The sequence below is a fragment of the Dipodomys merriami genome, unplaced genomic scaffold (assembly GCF_024711535.1).
Source record: "Dipodomys merriami isolate MVZ:Mamm:240054 unplaced genomic scaffold, mDipMer1.0.p SCAF_33, whole genome shotgun sequence".
Lineage (NCBI taxonomy): Eukaryota > Metazoa > Chordata > Mammalia > Rodentia > Heteromyidae > Dipodomys > Dipodomys merriami.
Genome location: NW_027204826.1, coordinates 11,158,767 through 11,174,076, shown reverse-complemented (window position 1 = coordinate 11,174,076; position 15,310 = coordinate 11,158,767). Strand labels below are relative to the sequence as shown.

The 15,310-nt window shown below is 36.8% G+C and overlaps 1 protein-coding gene across 9 annotated transcripts in view; it reads left to right on the top strand.

Moving 5' to 3' along the window:
* The window catches only part of Mef2a (myocyte enhancer factor 2A), an 84,987-nt gene that overhangs the window by 55,161 nt on the left and 14,516 nt on the right, over positions 1 to 15,310 (top strand). For 6 of the 9 annotated variants that reach the window (XM_070043155.1, XM_070043150.1, XM_070043157.1 and 3 more), the window contains 4 exons: positions 880 to 1,017; positions 4,166 to 4,385; positions 5,613 to 5,672; positions 11,923 to 12,110. In XM_070043155.1, the coding sequence (XP_069899256.1) occupies positions 880 to 1,017; positions 4,166 to 4,385; positions 5,613 to 5,672; positions 11,923 to 12,110 (606 nt within the window). Of the gene's footprint in view, positions 1 to 683; positions 816 to 879; positions 1,018 to 4,165; positions 4,386 to 5,612; positions 5,673 to 11,922; positions 12,111 to 15,310 lie in introns of all 9 variants that reach the window. The other 3 variants (XM_070043156.1, XM_070043154.1, XM_070043158.1) reach the window with 2 other exon arrangements.

Sequence of the window (15,310 nt, the reverse complement as noted above, 5' to 3'; positions counted from 1 at the left end):
CCTCAGGTTAATGCTGTCCCACTTGAGCCACAGCACCACTTTCGGCTTTTTCTGCCTATGTGGTGCTGAGGAATTGAACCCATGGCTTTGTGCATGCAAGGCAAGCACTCTACCACTGAGCCACCTTCCCGGCCCCATTCTGAATAACTTGATGACAAATTTTGAAGCATGTAAAGTCTGTAATAATATGAGTATTCATCATAGGAAAGTATTGATATAAATATTAGATTTGAGCTTTTATATTTTTAATTATACAAGAAAACGATAATACTCAAAAAGAAATGAGAGAGATTTGGGGCTAATTTCTCTGGACAGGAGAAGTTCTCACAGGCAGAAAGGAATGTCAGTAGATGAAGTAGCTGGGATGTTCAGTGTACAAATGCACACTAAATAAAGCACCATTTTGATAGATTTCTAATTCCAAATAATACAATTTCTAATTTCCACACAGTACTACAAAGTGCCTGTCCTATTTTCTAGCTTACAATGGAAGAATTAATCTTGCCACTATCTTAGGTTTGCCTTTCATGAAGAATCAGAGTACATTTGTGGTCATTTGAACATATTTCAGTGGCTCTTACATAATTAAGTTCATTCAACCCTGTGCTCTCTTAATCAATTTTACAGAAAAACTCATGGCAAGTTAGTATTCTTTGTGTGTGAATTTTCCAATTGTATTTCAGACGTTAAGAAAGAAAGGCCTTAATGGTTGTGAGAGCCCTGATGCTGACGATTACTTTGAGCACAGTCCACTCTCGGAGGACAGATTCAGCAAACTAAATGAAGATAGTGATTTTATTTTCAAACGAGGCCCTGTAAGTACTTTCACTTTACCTCTACTTTTTATTTGTTGATCTTTCTGTTAACTTCGTCATCTAGGCTCTGAACAAGAAGGAGCACAGAGGGTGCGACAGCCCAGACCCCGATACTTCCTATGTGCTAACTCCACATACAGAAGAAAAGTATAAAAAAATTAACGAGGAGTTTGATAATATGATGCGGAATCATAAAATCGCAGTGAGTACTAAAGTATGGTTTATGCTTTTATCTTGTGCATGAAGAAATTGACCATACATACATCTTATATGGTGGATTGATGTCAGTAATAAGTAGAAGAGGAAATAAAGGCTTCTTTTTGGTTTTGGGGGGGCTTTATAGAACTTTCAAATTTCTGAAATCTCATAATAGTACATGTTCTTTTTTTTTTTTTTTTGGTTGTGGGGCTTGAACTCTGGGCTTAGGCGCTGTCCCTGCACTCTTCAGCTCAAGGCGAGTGCTCATCCATTTGAGCCACAGTGCCACTTCTGGTTTTCTAGTGGTTTATTGGAGATAAGAATCTCACGGACTTTCCTGCTTGGGCTGGCTTTGAACCATGATCCTCAAATTTCAGCCTCTTGAGTAACTAGGATTACCGGCATGAGCCACCAGCACCTGGCTCTTTTTTCTTTTAAAGTGGCACTTAGGCTTGACCTCAGGGCCTTGTACTTGCCAGGAAAGTGCTCTACTACTTGAGCCATACCCCTAGGTTCTTTTATTGTCTTTATTTTTTGAATAAGGTCTTCCGTGTGTGCGTGGGCCATGTTGAACCAAGACCCACCTATTTGGGCTACCTGGATAGCTACAATATTAGCTGTGTACTCCCAAATCCAGTTATTGATTGAGATGGGTCTTACATTAATGACATTGAAGCAGTGGTCTTTCTGATCTTCACCTCTTAAATAACTAGGATTGTGGGTATGAGCCACTGGTGGATTGTCGTGTTCAGTATCTTAAATGTAGAGGAGAAAACATCCTAAGTCAAGCTTCTGCTACTTATTCTTTGTATCTTCAGATAGGTAACCCAAATATCCTGAATTCCTGATTACATCTAATAAAGTGAATGTGTTGGCTTACATAATTTAATGTCCCTTCCAGTTCTAAAATTCTATAGTATTTACTATAAAGTATATAGTATTTACTATATTTATATATAAGGCTTTTCTCTCTTTTCCATAACTGTATGTATGTGTACACATATACGCATGTATATATTATTTATAAATTATAAGTTTTATATTATACATGTCATATATACAAATTATATATGTGTATATATAAACAACTATTTTATATATAAAATAGGTACTCAAATCTTGAGAGCACCAAATGTAAAGTAGTTGGATTTTATATTTTGTTGCAGAATTTCATGTTCTGAAATTATTCTAAATGATTTACTATTGTTATTATTTTTTTATTATTGCCAGTCCTGGGGCTGGACTTAGGGCCTAGGCTCTTCCCTGAGCCTCTTCATGCTCAAGTCTACCACTTGAGTCACAGCACCACTTCTAGCTATTTCTGAGTAGTTTATTGGAGATAAGAGTCTCACAGCCTTTCCTGCCCAGGCTGGCTTCAAACCACGAGCCTCAGACCTCAGCCTCCTCAGTAGCTAGGATTACAGGCATGAGCCACTGGTGCCCAGCTTTAAATTACTTTGTATAATTGTTTTAATATTAAAGAACAAAGCTTACTGTTTGGCTCTTTGAATATGTCCCATGGCACTTGGCAGTAATATCACCAAATAATTACTCTTTCTGTATGTTGGAACTAAGGCAGAAACCTGGGTTAATTGTAATTTAAAGAAAAAATGTTCTTAAACTGATTCCAAAGCAAATAGTTACTGTAAATTTTTTAGTGCCATGTATCTAACGTACTTTTTTGAGCTTTTATTCCTAGACATAAATCTTTTTATCTAACCATAGTGAAATCAGTACTTTTTTGAGCTTATGTTCCTGGATATGAGAAATCTTTTTTTTCTATTAGCGTACAGGGAAGTAGGGTTCATTGTGACATTTCCATACATATACAAGTGTTTGTGACATTTCTGTACATCAACTTGGTACAGCGCAGTTGGCAAGAGCTACTTAAAACTGTCATTCTAGATCAAATTTCCTAACTCTATATAAGTGCAGCCTTCAAGGAGTAAATTGGTTCCAGTGCAGATACTTATTTACTGTCAGAGTTCATTTTCTAAGAAACCATGCCCTAAAATAGGCATCATATATCATTTCTTCAAAGTAGTCCTATCGAAAAATACCCTTAAGGAAACGTCTTTGGGTTAATATTGTTATTCTTAAGATAATTCTACCAGACAAAGTAAAATCCCCTCTAACCTCATAGTGATGTTGTTGTTGTAGTTAGCATAAAATTGCAAAAGTATTTCCCAAGTCAAATTGGTGTATATCTGCAAAGTTTCTTATATGTCTGTTGTTTTATATTTGTTGATGAAATACAGTTTTTCCAACTGAAATTAACCATTGAATAGAATACACAGACTTTAATTATATTCTTCTAATTCTGAGTTAATTAACAGTGGTACTTTACTTTTCAAGTTACTGTTTTAAAATGAGGGTTGAGGAAATGTTTTTTTCTTCCCCTCTGTCACTTTAAATTATAAAGAGTCCTATCATTTATCATAGTTGACAAGTGTATTATAAATAGTCTATGGAGGAAATACAATAAGAAAGTAGGAAAATACCCTTTTAAAGGAATGTGGAATATTTTGGCAGGAGAGAAGGTAGCATGGATATATTTGTAATTTAATCTTGTGTAATTTTGTAATTTAATCTTTGTGTGATTTAAAGAAGATACCAGAATATTTAGTACTTGCTTATGACTGAGTTTGTTGTTTGGACTGTTTCTTTGTTTTTTTAAATTATACTCAGATTATATTGTATTCTGTTTATAACTAATTGTTCTTTCTTTAATTGTACCGTGAATAATGTCAATCAAATCAGGCTAGCTTTATTTAAAGTGTCCCCAAAATTGATGTATTTATTAATTTAATAATGCATTAATAATAAAATGACAAATGCTCCCACTTCCATTACATTTGGGGTCTCCCAGTAGAAGGATAATGTTATAAAACCAGTTTGCATTGTAATGCTAATGCTTACTTGGTAACAACTATGTATTCTGTAATGTCTAAGTTCAACAATATCAGATTTTAATCAAATTATCATGTCTATGAGTACTTGAAATATAGCATGTATTTATCATGTTACTGTATGTGCATTAATATATAGAATATTGAAGATGAAATGGTCATAACAAACATATTCATGTTCGAGTACAATTAAGTTATTTAACATAGAGGAAAATGAACATTTTTCTCCTTGTTTCTTTACAGCCGGGTTTGCCGCCTCAAAACTTCTCAATGTCTGTCACCGTCCCTGTGACAAGCCCTAATGCGTTGTCCTACACTAACCCAGGGAGCTCCCTTGTCTCACCGTCTTTGGCAGCCAGCTCAACGTTAACAGATACAAGCATGCTCTCTCCACCTCCAGCCACGTTGCATAGAAATGTGTCCCCCGGAGCTCCTCAGAGACCACCTAGTGCGGGCAATGCAAGTAGGTGATGATATCTTTGCTGGCTCTTTATCAAAGATGATAGAAAATGAATTGCTAACATAAGAAATGTCTCACTCTGTCTTAGTGTTATTATCTGGATAGCCAAAAGTCATTGCAATATAATTGGATCTATTTTAAGGTTTTTTTTTTTTTTTATTATTGGTATTAGAGCTTGAACTCAGGGCCTGAGCACTGTCCCTGAGCAATTCTCCCCAAGGCTAGCACTCTGCTACTTGAACTACAGCACCATTTCTGGTTTTCTGGTGGTTAATTGGATATAAGAGTCTCATGGCCTTTCCTGTGTGGCTGGCTTGGAACTGTGGTCCTCAGATTTCAACCTCCTGAGTAACTAGGATTATAGGCATGAGCCACCAATGCCTGGCTATTTTAAGATTTTTTGGGGGGGGGCGTCCGGTAGTGGGGCCTGAACTCTGGGCCTGGCCGCTGTCCCTCAGCTCTTCAGCTCAAGGCTAGCGCTCTACCACTTGAGCCACAGCACCACTTCCGGCTTTTTTCTTTTTGCTTCTTTGGTGCTGAGGAATCAAACCCAGGGCCTCAGGCATGCAAGGCAAGTGCTCTACCACTGAGCCACCTTCCCAGCCCTATTTTAAGATTAAAAAAAAAAATCTATGAAGGCAAAATTAATGTCAGCCAAAGCAGAATAATATAATGAACCTTCCATCAGTAAGCTTTTCTTATCATGAGACAGCTATACTTCAATAGGCAGAAAATGTAATCAGGATACCATGAGCAAACACCTAAAGCTAAATGTGACCCTCATGTTTAAATACACTCACCTGCTTGGAGTGTTTTGTGCATCCTCCTGCCTGAATTAGTTCAGTAATTTAGTAGAAACCTAAAGTTCATTTGATACATTATGTATTCAATGCATTGTCTCCCTTACATACTATATTAAGGGTACCCAACATATTCGGTATATATTGTGCTCATTCTTATTAGTGTATTGGTGCATAGGTAAATTCATGTGTGCGGTTGTATACAAACATACACAGTGTTATATAGTACACACACACACATACACATGAAAGTGTGTATGTGTAACTATATGTATGCAGGGGTATATGCATATGTAATTATATCCAGTGACAGGTTTTAACTTTAGACTGGGCTAGTTTTTCAGTTTTAGAACTTGAGTGAGGGTTATCCTTACCATAGAATTCATTCAAATATATCATCTACACTGTCTTCTCTCTATAATGTTGTTAGGTGGGATGTTGAACACTACAGACCTCACAGTGCCAAATGGAGCTGGAAGTAGCCCAGTGGGTGAGTAAATTCCTACTGTTTGATTTTGTAGGATACTTACAACTTTTCCCACAATACCCCTGCTTTTTTCCTTTCCCTTTCACTGTGGCCTTAAGTTCATTTATGCTTCATTCATTAAGTACTCAGTGCTTCCATTCTAGACATTGTCCTTTTCTAAAGACTCCATTGCATTAGCAACGTTTATGTCAATATAATTTCTTTTTTTCTTTTTCCAGTGGTCGTGGGGCTTGAACTCTGGGCTTGGGCACTGTCCCTGCACTCTTCAGCTCAAGGAGAGCACTCTACCGCTTGAGCCATAGCACCACTTCTGGTTTTCTAGTGGTTTATTGGAGATAAAGAGTCTCACGGATTTTCCTGCCCGGGCTCAGATCTCAGCCTCCTGAGTAGTTAGGATTACAGGCGTAAGCCACTGGCACCTGGCTTCAAGATAATTTCTTTTTTTTTTTTTTGGTCCGGTCATGGGGCCTGAACTCTGGGCCTGGGCGCTGTCCCTCAGCTCTTCAGCTTAAGGCTAGCTCTCTACCACTTGAGCCACAGTGCCACTTCCGGCTTTTTTCTTTTTGCTTAGGTGGTGCTGAGGAATCGAACCCAGGGCCTCAGGCATGCAAGGCAAGCGCTCTACCACTGAGCCACCTTCCCAGCCCCTCAAGATAGTTTCTTAAGGAGACATTTCTTTTATCTTCCTTCCTCACCACCAGAGCTAGACTGTTAGCAAACTACCGAGTCTTACAACAGAATAATATGTTTCCAAAGAGACCAGAACATAAAGAAATGAAGTTATTTAAAAATCTAAAAGGGCTGGGGTCAAGTGGGAGAGCACCGGCCCTGATTTCAGTCCCCTAGGGCTGCCAAGAAGGAAGAATAAAACAGGGGAAAAAAATCAGAATTTGGGAGATGTAATAGGATATAAAATGAAAACAAAGAATAAGACCTAGAGTATACAACAAAAATGTTTAATAATATATATTAAATTGAAGTCCCAGGAGGCAAAAACAGTGAAAATTGGGTAGAAGTACTTAAAACAATAATCACAGAAATTTCCAAAACTGACCAGTAAAATCCGCCACAAAAGCCCACAACAAAAACATCCCACAAGCCACAGATTCAGAAAGCCTTATGAAAATCCATATGGGATGCAAATGGCTCTATACTTTATAAGAAATTTAAATCTGTAAATACAGAAAGCTGGGCTGGGCTTGGCGGCATATAATTCCAGCTATATTGGAAAGACTAAAATAGTTGAATGTACATCAGGGGATGTGGTAGAGGGATGTGGCAGAAAGCAAGACCCTTTCTCAAAAACAACCAGTGCAAAAAAGCATTGTAAATTGGTAGCAGTCTCACTGGAAAGGATTTGGCGAGATTTCAGTAGTAAAAATGTGTATTCTCTGAGCCTATTAATCTCATATCAGAGAATCTCTCACTAGAAGTAAATTTGAATATGCAAAGGTTCATCATAACTTTATTTATAGTAATGAATAATAGGAAGAAATCAGCATATTCAGCAATGTGAAAATTAAGTAATTTCAGCTGAATTCTTTTTACTTGTGATTTTAAACTATGCAAAATATATGCTCATGGAAAATAAAAAGAAGAGAGAAAATCCAAACTGATTACAGTAGTTAGGATAATGGAAATAGAAATGCTTTTCTCCCTCCTTCTCTGCTTTGGATTTTTTCTGTGATGCTGTAGTTATATGTCATCCAGTAGTTTCTATCATTTTATCATAATAAATTGAAATTGGCCCTTTCTCCCATAACTGGGTAATTTCTTGTTTTTTTTTTTTTTTTAAGTCTATGTTATCTGTGCAAACTAAACTTGACAGCTTGTTCTTATGGTAAAATGCATATCTTTTATGGTGGTGATCTAGACATTTAATTATGATTTACTAGACTCACATTCCTACTGGAAGTTTACATTTAATACTCAGTTTATACTGTGGTTCTGATGTCTTTGGAGACTCCTTTTAATTTGAGGCATATGTTTAAATATAAAACATGAAATGAAATCACAGATAATCCATCAACTTCACTTTTTACAGAGAGGTTGAGAAAGAAAAGAATAGATTGGGAGTAGAAACAGAAAAGCTCAAGATGCTCTTGGAATTGTTGAGTGAAGATGAAATACGGGTTTTCCTGGTGCAGGACAGTGGCAGATAAATAGATGAGGGGAAAGAAGTTAAGAATGGAAAAAAAAGCTCGGTAGCTCTGTAAAGAGAAGACAGGGATAGCAGAAGACAGTATCAGAACAAGCTGAACAGATTGGGTTGCAGTGACAGCAGCATATCTGTGACTTTGTGACCGCTTAATGGTTGATAGAGAGATGAATCAGAAATTCAAGTTGAAGCGTTGTTCCCACTGAAGGCAGGCCTGCTTGGGCCATCATATTTCATGACACAAGAGAAGAAAATTGCCTCTTTGTACCTGCCAACCCAAGAGCGACTGGGAAGGGAATTCATTATTTGGAAAGAAGTATCCCATATGTGTGAACCTGTGTTGTCCATCGCCTAAGACTTGTCCCCCAATTAGATACATTTACCATCAGTTACTTCAAAACCATGTTTTCATTAGGTTTGGCTTTTAGTATCAGGAACTTCAGGTAACTTTTTACATAAATGATATAATATTAAAACTCTGTGTGTGTCTGTGTGTCAGTGTCTGTCCATCTATCCAATAACTAGGGCTTCAACTTAAGGCCTAGGCATTGTCCTTTAGCTTTTCACTCAAAACTGTCAGTCACTGTCACTTGAGCCACAACTCTAGTTTTGACATTTTGATAGTTGGAGATAAGAGGCCTCTGGACTTTCCTGCCTAAGCTGGCTTTGAACCACAATCCTCAGATCTCAGCTTTCTGAGTAGCTAGGATTATAGGCATAAGCTACCAGTGCCCAGCTGGGATTTTAAAACTGTTGCTTACTTATCAAATGGTTCACTGAACATTTCTCAAATTTTTAAAAAGTTTGCCAAATATGATAAAAAATCAATTATGGATGCTTTATCGACTCAAGATCTTTTGAAGTTTCCTTATCAGTTTAATGTGTAAAATAAGTTTGTAGTAAAACATGAATAACATCACTGACTACAGTTTAGCCCTAGATGAATAGTACTAAGGACATGGAATGCATGCCAGCCACCTAAAAGCATTATTTCAGCTGAAGTGACTTACATTTTGAAATATGAGTAAGGCTAACAGAATTGAAAAGCTTCACTTAGAGATGGAGGACCATGATTGAGACTAGGTTTAAGTTTTTGGAGTTATACAGTTTTCCCAAAAGCATTTTTAAATTTTTTTTTAGGAATAGTAAATTAGCATGTATACTTAGAAGACATGTTAATAACAATCAAATTCAATTTATTCACTTAAAGATTACATTTTTTTTTGTGCCTGTCCTAGGGCTTGAACTCAGGGCCTAGGCACTGTCTCTGAGCTCCCCCCCCCCCCCCCAAGGCTAGCGCTCTACCACTTGAACATACCTCTGATTATGGCTTCTTGATGCTTAATCAGAGAAAAGAATCGTGCAAATTTTCCTACCTGGACTGGCTGTGAACCTCAGTCCTTAGTGCACAACCTCCTGAGTAGTTAGGATTACAGACATGAACCGTAGACACCCAACAGACATTTCTAAATTGTGATGAAAAGATACGTACTATGACACCTCAAAAATGTCTTTATTTTTGTCATAAGAATTGAACTGAAGGTAAGAAACATATATTGGGTAATACATTGCTAAATCCTGTGCTATCCCAAGTTGTATATGTGAAATCAGGTTCACCCTGGCAAGTTACCAGATGCCTACATCATCCTGTAATGACTATCTGCTGTAGACGGACTCTACTAAAATGCTGTGCCTTTAGATCTCCCTACATTTGTAATCTGATTTTCATGGATTATGAGGGTACCATATAAAAAGCACCATAGACTCCACATGGGAAAATTGAACGTGTGCTTCCTGATGATATATTCCTCTAAATTATATATTTGTATCAACTTACCATGAAGAGGAAATTCTGCTTAATCATTCATATTGGAGTGCAAATCAATTAATCTTCAACAGAGAATCAGAACACACACCCATGTCATTATATATTAAGAAAAACTTTGTCAATCTATAATTTTCATACTGCTCTGGTCATTATATAGTAAGAAAAACTTTGTCAATCTATAATTTTCATACTGCTCTGCATTATAAAGTTTCTATTAAGTCTTTCTATTTTGGATAATTATTTGATAGGCATTTCGTGTTCTCCAGATGTCTAGATTAGTGATTTGCCCCTGTCCAGCTCTGGGAAGAGTGCTACTCCCCAGGAGAAGGCTTGGAGCAGAGGTAGTTTTGTGAACAGCATGGCTTTCTGAAGCCTAAACAGGATGCAGGAAATTACTCTACAGGGTGTGGAAAGGAGATTCATCCGAGACCTAATAACAAGCTCCTTTTAGATAATGGAAGCAGAATTCAGGAAATAGCCTCATACAGTTAACTGAAATACCAGTTAGTAAGTCACAGAAGTAATCAAACTGTTAGGTTACTTGGTACGAGTTCTGTAGAATACAAGAATTAAGTGACAGAAGGGGCAGGGGAGGAAGAACCATATATATCCCTGAATTTCTGAATGGCTCCTTCTAGGGAGAGGCCAGCCATTCCTGAGTGCTTTGCAGTTCTCTCTTTTTTTTTTTTTTTTTTTTTTTGCCTTGTGATATTGAGATGTCAAACTTGGAAATGTAGTGGTTAGGATTCAATGAAGTTAATAATAGCACATTGGCAAAAATATTAGTTTTTTTTTTTTAGGTGTTCAGATAAAGAACGAATGTAAAGTTAGGTTACTTCCACAGGTTATTTTTACAAGCTCTTAATTAATTTCCTCTTTTTTTTTTTAAAGTTTCATATTTATCTGTTTATCAATGGACTCTGATGGATTAATGTCCCTGAAAGTACTTTGTAAACTGCCAAGTATTGTGCAGGTTTTAAATAATCATATTTCTGTTCCATTCAGAAAATTTGTATAGACTTGAAATGATACAGCTATCAGTAAAAAAGCTCTTCAAGCATATTTTTGGATTATTTTTGTATTTTCGTTGTTTTGATTATTTGTTGTATTTCTTTAGAGCAAATCATTTGATTTCTCAGAATGTGGTCTCTCTGGGTGAGATCATTAGGAAGATCTGTATTAAGTACAGAGCGGTCAGTTCTGTGAGTCCTGTATATGTTATCATAAGGTTAGGGTAGCTGGGTGTGTCTGTAAATAACTTACCATCTATTGTCTCCCTATTGTTGGTTGACTCCCATGTTTTCTTTTTTGCTTTATACCAGAAGGGAAGGAGGGAAACAAATACAGCTATCCTCTCTTCTTGATGGTTCCTGGAGCCATGGATTCCCCAGGCTTATCCATGCTGCTTTTCCTAATACCATTTATTCTGCTTGAGCAGAGCATTTTCTCACATTTACCCATTAGCCTTGCCTTCTGCTTCTGTTGTTCTTTTGTTTTTTTATTTGCTGTTACAGTTTGTGTCCTAATGAAGCCTACATACTTGTGATAATTACTCTTTGCCTCTGATTTTGTGTGGTTGATATTTGTTGTGCTGTTTTTCCCCATAGCCATAAGTCAAATGGCATTTTGGCGTGGTCATGCCTGTGTGTATGTTCCTATTGTTGCTGACTAGAGTAAAAGCTACTTGAAGACCATTTATGCAATTCTGTTTCTTATGCCCTCCCCACAACACAATGCTCTATAGATAGTGACTATTTACATTTTTAAAAATTTTTCACTTAGTAAAGATAGTTTTATAGGCTTAATCTGATTTTACTTGATTGCAAGAATTAATGCCTTTTGAATACTGAGTTGTACAGAGACTTCAAAAGGTCTGTTCAGCCCTTTAGGAACATGTAGTTCACTATTGTATTTTGTATTGCATTTGGTCAACTTTATAATAAACACTAAGAATGAAATTCTTCAACCAACAAATTGATCTTGCCCAGTGCTCTTAAATTACTATCTCTGTACTGTACTAGAGACTTAAATATTAAGGACTCTCCAAATAGAATAATGGTACAATACTCATGATATTGTTTCGTATTACTAACAGCACCTTGTATGCCTAGTAATCCTTAAGTTCTTTATATTTTGTTTATAAAATTGGCATTTAAAAATAAGGAATCTATTTTATGGGAAATTAACACGATTGTAGATTTAGTAATAATCTAAAATATTTTAATGGCTCTCTACATAAACAGTAATACTTTTTTTCCTCTCTCTAGGAAATGGATTTGTAAACTCAAGAGCTTCTCCAAATATGATTGGAAATACTGGTGCAAATAGTTTAGGCAAAGTCATGCCTACAAAGTCTCCCCCTCCCCCAGGTGGTGGCAATCTTGGAATGAGCAGTCGGAAGCCTGACCTTCGCGTTGTCATCCCCCCTTCAAGCAAGGGCATGATGCCTCCCCTGGTGAGCTGAACCTCTCCCGTCACTCTTTCACACACACATGTTTACATTCAGTCATATCTTCCTGTGGGATTGTGTATTCCTCCACAGAGTCCACATCATAGTGTTACAACTCAGAATTAGCATTGTAAGACATGAATCTATTTTAATTGCACAAACATTGAATTATGAGAGGATAGGAAGTCAATTTGCTTAATAGTTATTTAAAATTAAAGGTAAATATGGAGAGCTTGTTATGTTTCATCTTAAATTTATCACACTAGGCACTTGGCTTAGACATTTAATTCCTAATTTATGAGTTAAACATGATTTATTTCTTTTCTGTACTTGGTATACTTTTTGTAATCTATTACATGCTTTTTCTGTGAGAGAAACACTAATTCATTAAAAATGTCTACACACCAAAGAAAACTGTTGTAAAATATCTATAGAAAGCTGCATACACCCTTGAATGAGTTGTTCTTTGCATAGTGTCTTGGCATATTCCTTCTCAAATAACCTTTCATGTTACTCTAGAGGATGCTTTTGAATTGTGTGTTTGTATGTGAAAAACAGGAGAACATTTTAATTGTCCTTAGCTTCTTGTAGAAAAAGTTAAGACTGTACATTCAGGTTTTACAACCATTTTAACCTAGCAGCTGTGAGTGGGTGAGGTACAGGTGAGGTACAGGCAGTCACTCTGCTGGCCATCTGTGACACTTGCTGTTTCAAATACCTGCTAAGTGGAAAGATGTTATCAGGTTTAGGCCCTGATTCTACATTCATATTAATGCCTTACAGATTCCCAAACTCCATCATGTATGTATTCCTCCCTCTAGACACAATAGTAAGCCTGTGATTATAACTAGGGAGAGATGAAAATTGAGCTAAAGGCTAGTGTGAAATACAGCTGGGACCTTTACCTTTTAATCTGTTCAAGGCTTGATACAAAGAAATACTTATTAATTCGAAGATAACAAAATACTGAAAACCGTATTGTTTTCAGCTTTCTAGTGAAAAAGAACTTCAAAGTATAGCATGTTCACTTGAGCATTATAGTGAAAAAGAACTTCAACGTGTAGCATGTTCACAGTTGAGTTCACAGCCCATTGAGTGCTGAGATTTTAGGACAGCCATCTGGTGGGGAGGCTAGGGAAAGACAAATACTATGGGAAAGACAGTTTCCCTAATCAAAGGGCAGGTGGGGTGAAGTTCAAAGCCAGTTTACTTCCCAGAAAATGAACTAAAACCCTGTACCACAAAACCAGCAGAAAGAAAGACATATAGACTGTAAATAGTAAGAAATAGTCAAGCTGAAATACAAAAAGAAGAATAAAAAATAACATCCAAGAACTGGGAGACTTTGTCAGATTACATTTAACATTTATAATTGGAATTGGAATTCCAAAAAGTAAACAGCAGGAGCAATAATACTTTAAGGAATAATAACACATACCAAATAGGATAAAAACTACCAGATATGCACATACATACACATACACCCAGACTGCCCAAAGCAAAAGGCAAAGATAAAAAAAATCTTAAAGACAGCCAGGGAAACCAGAGGCAAGGCAGGGCACATTGCATAGAGAACAAAGATAAGAATTAACACCATAATTCTCTTCAGAAACTGCAAGCTGGGAAACACTGGAGTAATTTATCTAATGTGCTAAAATTAAAAATAAATCAAGCTCAACCCAGAATTCTATATCCAGCAAAAATGTTTAAAGGATGAAAGCAAAACAGACTTTCTCAAACAAAGATAATGGGAATTGACTGCCAAGGGATACACTCTACAAAAACACAATGTTAAAGAAAGGCCCCTGTAGATGGAGATGCTAACAAATACCTGAGTCTTAGACAAGAAAGAGTGGAAATGGAATAAATGAAGATTAAATTACTTTTTTTCTGTTTACAATTTCTATAAACATTTTATTTTAGAACAGTTTTTAGATACATAGAAAGAATAGGGGTGGGAATGTGGCTTGCCTGGCATGCATGAAGCCGTGAGTTCAATTCCTCAGTACCACACAAACAGTAAAAGACAGAAGTGGTGTTATGGCTCAAGTGGTAGACTGCTAGCCTTGAGCAATAAAAGCTCAGGGACAGTGCCCAGGCCCTAATTTCGAGCCCAGGACTGCCAAAAGAAAGAAAGAAAGAAAGAAAAAAGATGTATAGAAAGAATGCAAAGATGGCCAGTAAGTTCCCAATTCTTCTTATTAATATATTAGTACAGTACATTTGTTGAGTGTAACCAATGCTGATAGATTATTATCAACTAAAAGCCCTATTTTTCAGAATTTCTTAGTTGTAACCTTTTTTTATGTTCAAGATCCAATCTAGGGCTGGGTGTTGGTGGCTCATGCCTGTAATCCCAGCTACTCAGGAGGCTGAGATCTGAGGGTTATGGTTCAAAGCCAGCCTGGGCAGGAAAATCCATGAGACTCTTATCTCACTAAATAAATAAATAAATAAAAACCACTAGAAAACCGGAAGTGGCATTGTGGCTCAAGTGGTAGAGCGTTCCCCTTGAGCTGAAGAGCTGAGGGATAGTGCCCAAGCCCAGAGTTCAAACCCCACGACCAACCAAAAAAAAAAAAAGATCCGAGCTAGGAAATAATTTGTTTTAGTAGGCATGTCTTCTTTGACTCTTCTTGGCTGTGATAGTTCTTAAAGCATTCCTTGCTTTTTAAGGAGTATTGTGTTTTATATAATGTTCTTCCATTGAGATTTACCTGATGTTTTTCATGATTAGTGTGGGTTTGTTGGTTGGAATGAGGAAGCCATACATAATAAGGTGGTGTTTTTATCGTGTCAGGGTTGGCCAGTCTCAACCCAACCAATTACTACTGATGTTAACTTGGCCACCCAGCTGATGAACTGTATGACTCACAGGTTTCTCTACTGTAAACTTACTCTTTTTCACCTTTTCACACTGTAGTCTTTGGAAGGAAATCACTCTACGCATGCTCTTAGGACTGAGGAGTTACTCTCTACCTTCTTGATAAAACCATCTCCTTGATGAAAGTTTCTACAGAAATCAAAGTTCCTCAGTGCAAAAGATTTATCTGCTCTTCCTTACTTGTATAAATATAGGCTCATAAGCATTTATATTTTAGCTTATAGTGCAATACCACTTTTTTTTTAAATGCTGTTCAAATCATTCCAGCATTAGATTTTGGGAGCTGTTCACTTGGTTTTTATATCATATTGACATACCATTA